At 35.6% G+C, this 4,448-nt stretch overlaps 2 protein-coding genes across 3 annotated transcripts; one reads left to right on the top strand and one right to left on the bottom strand.

The window, feature by feature from the left end:
* Nucleotides 1–261: 261 nt before the first annotated feature.
* Nucleotides 262–3,218, top strand: LOC107274467 (alpha-(1,3)-fucosyltransferase C). Of its 2 annotated transcripts, none has more exons than XM_025091708.1 (4): nucleotides 262–348; nucleotides 1,855–2,150; nucleotides 2,248–2,545; nucleotides 2,623–3,218. In XM_025091708.1, the coding sequence occupies exons 1-4, from the start codon at nucleotides 292–294 to the stop codon at nucleotides 3,094–3,096; spliced, it is 1,125 nt and encodes a 374-aa protein (XP_024947476.1). In that variant the 5' UTR covers nucleotides 262–291; the 3' UTR covers nucleotides 3,097–3,218. The 2 variants fall into 2 exon arrangements, with proteins under 2 accessions (XP_024947476.1, XP_024947475.1); XM_025091707.1 differs by lacking the exon at nucleotides 262–348 and adding an exon at nucleotides 1,466–1,755.
* A 174-nt stretch (nucleotides 3,219–3,392) lies between these two features.
* Nucleotides 3,393–4,139, bottom strand: LOC107274466 (serine protease 33-like; the record flags this gene model as incomplete). The annotated part of the gene is made up of 2 exons (XM_015753617.1): nucleotides 3,393–3,951; nucleotides 4,037–4,139. Coding segments are annotated over 2 exons (259 nt in total), but the record flags the coding sequence as incomplete, so codon positions are not given.
* Between the last annotated feature and the right edge of the window lie 309 nt (nucleotides 4,140–4,448).

The following is a 4,448-nucleotide window of genomic DNA, read 5'->3' as shown; positions in this document are numbered from 1 at the left end:
TAACATTTAAAATGGGTACAGATAAATATCATAATACCTTCCTTCCTTTCCTTATGGCTGACTCCTCCAATGAGGAGATATGCCAGAAATATCATACTGCACGGTACTCTTACAACGGGCCGAAAAGTGAAGAACGAAGATGGCAATCACACTTCTATTTTCAGCAGCTACAAAAATCGGAACTATAGCATTTATGACGATCGCAGCGCTATAGTAGGTGGACGGCTTGCGGCTGATGATGGAATCAAATAGACCATACAGGTACTGTCTGTCGTCCATCTAAGTATAAAAATGTTCAAGTATATTTTGAGGTATTGCCGTGATGACAGTCGTAGAGTTAAGGAAGAGGTAAGTTGAGAAATGTAAAATGCTGTGAACTTACGGAACTTAATATTACATTACAAAAGGCGTCTATTCCAAAAGGAAATTTCACATTTAACAGTTAATCTTAAACATGCTTTTTCCTACTTGCCGTATTGCAATGACGATACGTCCCGCCCCCTAATGTCCCAATCCTTCTACCGCAACTTTGCCGATAAAATTAATACGTGTCTTTTCAAAACAACTTTTTGCGTAATGTTCCATAGACATACTGTAGACGTCCATGAAAGATTTCTGCTGCATGAATAAGAATGAGTAGAATATACACTATACGCAGTATATTTATATATTGTAAGCATCGACATATAGTACTGGACTGTTCACTGTAGCTGGAGAAACTGTAATTGGGAATAGAAAAAAAAAACAAATCGTAAGGATCGTTCTGTCCTTTTCTATAATTTTTCTATTGGTCGAAAGGTTTCTGGATGGAAGGGGTTCAGGACTGTAATATGCATAATAAGAACCATGTGAAAGATTACTCCGCGCATCTAGAATGTATGTACGTTTGTACAGTCAAATCATGGAGACAAAAGCCTCCGTGAGTCAAATCTCAATTGTCGTGATTACTTTATTGTAATTGAGTTTATCAAAATTAAATATTACTAAAAAAATTTTCATTTTTAAATATTCTTCATGCAATAGATAATTTTTATCGCTTCAGTTATTATTTACATATCTATAAATAATATTTTAATCATGTTACGTATACCGCAACAATATACGCACGTTATTTAATAAGTAGCTTATCAGTCCTTGGAATACACTTGTTATAAAAAAACATTACGTTTTTCGTATAATATTTTGTTATCTTGTCTTATCTTACCTTTTTTTCTATCTTACGTATACACACATATAGCTATTCCTAGAAGACCACCTACACCAATTACACGATATACTCTAATAAGATAAATCTACAAATAATATCGTGTAACAAAATGTTACTATTGCAGTTGATGTTGACACGGCACAAAACTATAACGAGACTAATGTAAATATCTAATTACAATGGGTTAGCGTTTTCAAAAAATAACGTATGAACTATTCTTATCTTGTGTAGCACGTTTTATTAATATTTCAGCTTAGTAATTACGTGCAAACACCTGGTGTTATCTTTCGATGATAATAGATTACCAAAAAATAGATCAGAGTGCTGTGTTCTCATCGGCCGTCATTCCAACGATGCAGCGAAAATATATAATCGTATTTTTCTTTACTGGTGGTTTGGCCACCCTGTATTTAATAATAGTGTATAACGAGTGGGAGATTTTTGCAATAAAAAGTGTCAATTACGGGCATAGATATGCCTTTAATTTTAATGAAAATAATCCGATCAAAGCTAACGGCAGCTACGAATCTTCAAGAGTTGCACTACAGGTAGCTCAAACATTTTTTCTTCCCTTATTCTTATAACCAAATAAATATGTATGATTTCTTAAGTTTTATTAATAATATTGCTATGTTTGGAATTATTAGCTGCCGAATGAGGAAAACACCCGTACTGAACATGGAAGTGCTATTAAAACTATTCTGTATTGGAATAAGATGCACGGGGAGCAAGAGAAATATTTTTACTTTGGACATGGAGATATATTTAAAGGATGCCCAGTGCCACATTGTTATGCAACGAATAAGCGTGATTATCATGAGTCTTTGACAGATTTTGACGCTATATTGTTTCATGGTGTCGAAATGGTAAAAGGGGATATACCAAAAGTACGTTCTCCGAATCAGAGATATGTATTCTTCACTTGGGAATCTGCTGCGTCTAGGTTATTGGAACTTTGACTTTTTTTTTCGAATATCAATAATAAATGTGTAAATGTCAGTTATGAACTATTTTGTAATTAAGTTTTCGTTAATTTTTAGACCTATTAATAATCATGTGTTCGAGCTGACGCCAAATTATTATAATTGGACCATGGGCTTCCGAATGGATTCGGATATTCCACGTCCTTACGCTGTGGTTAGGGATCGAAATACGAATGAAATTGTTGCGCCAAGTTCGAAGGAAGTATCATGGCGCGAACCGGAAGACACATTCTCTGATCCGGAGCTGGATAACCTTGTTAAGGAAAAGACCAAGATGGCTGCTTGGTTTGTTTCGCACTGTAACACAATATCAAAGCGCGATGCATTAGTGGCGGCTCTTCGAAAGTATATACGGGTATATCGAAATTTCAAAAGGTTTGATAAATATAATTTTAGTTGATAAAGTAAGGTTAACTTTGTTTATGCTTCTAGGTTGACATTTATGGTGCATGTGGGAGTTATAAATGTGACAAAAATCAAGACTGTTATGGGATGCTTGAGAAAGAATACTATTTTTATATATCATTTGAAAATACATTGTGCGTCGATTACGTCACGGAAAAGCTTTATGAAATATTAAAAAGAAATGTAATTCCCGTGGTTTATGGCGGCGCGAATTACACGCGTTTCGCCCCACCGCGATCTTACGTCAACGTCGAAGATTTTAAGAACGCAGAGACACTCGCTGCGTTCTTAAAGAAACTCGCGAGCGATCCTGCCGAATATAGAAAATATTTTTGGTGGAAGCGATATTACGCTATTGAAGACTCGAAACAATCGACACTGTGTAAGTTTTGCGAAATGCTGCACGATAAGAATTTGCCGAGAAAGAGTTTGTTGGATTTTCGAAAGTATTACCTTGATGGTCAGTGCCATCTTCCGGACCCAAGATGGTTTCAAAAATAATCAATGACCGAACGTTGTTCAAGTTCCCCTGTGATAAAATAGCATTTAATGTATATGACACAGAATAATTAATATTTACGAAAGCTTATAGTAAATAAAAAGACAATACAATTGCCGTATAATTTATTTTCATTAATTGAAAACTAATAAAATCTCATTCGTGCGCTTCTAGTAAAGTTCGGTACAAAATTAAAATTGAAAATGAAAAAATATCCACAAACGTATAAACATTTTACGTAAATGCAGCCAGGTTTTCCCAAATATCTGTATACATATACATAAAAAAAGAGCAATCATTCGCACAGTTAATCAGTATATTTAACAGTGGTCATCGAATGAGTACAGTCGCTTTCACGTTCAGAATGTCGTCCTTCTATACACACAAGACCGATTCAACAGTCATCAGATGCAAATTCCAGTATATCTACATGAATTTACTGGAAATCCTATAGGTACCTTCACGCACATTAGATATTCAATTAGTGTCGGAGTCATCGAAGCTCTCTGTAATGTCTTCAGGTCGGCGAAAAAGGAAAAAGCAAGCTTCAATAAACTCCCGTAAACTTTGGTAACTTTGCGAGTAATCATTGTCGCGCGTCGATTAATTGACCCGACGTCGTATAAATTCTTCCATGTATTCTCATTCAAAAAATCGACGTCATATCAGTCAAACACAAATGCACCGTCGTCTCTCTTCGTTTAGCTCATTACTTTATCGATCCACGGAACGAACTTTTGAATGTTTGTATAGACACCAGGTAAATGTTCACGACCACATCCGATTCCCCAGGAAACCAAACCGATGAGAACGTGTCTGCCTTCAACAGACAGCGTAAGTGGTCCGCCGGAGTCTCCCTGTACATATACCAATCATGATAACCCTGACCATTCAAAAATAGTTCAAATTTAAAAAAAAAATATCTTTCAATTTTTAGTTTACCTGACAAGAATCCCGACCTCCCTCTTTATATCCAGCGCAAAGAAAAACGTCGTGTATGGTTTCTCTTCGTCGTACTGAACATGGAAGTGCTATTAAAACTATTCTGTATTGGAATAAGATGCACGGGGAGCAAGAGAAATATTTTTACTTTGGACATGGAGATATATTTAAAGGATGCCCAGTGCCACATTGTTATGCAACGAATAAGCGTGATTATCATGAGTCTTTGACAGATTTTGACGCTATATTGTTTCATGGTGTCGAAATGGTAAAAGGGGATATGCCAAAAGTACGTTCTCCGAATCAGAGATATGTATTCTTCACTTGGGAATCTGCTGCGTCTAGGTTATTGGAACTTTGACTTTTTTTTTCGAATATCAATAATAAATGTGTAAATGTCAGTTATGAACTA

Source organism: Cephus cinctus, unplaced genomic scaffold, assembly GCF_000341935.2.
Source record: "Cephus cinctus unplaced genomic scaffold, Ccin1 Ccin1_scaffold3153, whole genome shotgun sequence".
Lineage (NCBI taxonomy): Eukaryota > Metazoa > Arthropoda > Insecta > Hymenoptera > Cephidae > Cephus > Cephus cinctus.
The sequence above is the reverse complement of the archived record's forward strand: the minus strand, read 5'-3'. Positions and strand labels throughout refer to the sequence as shown.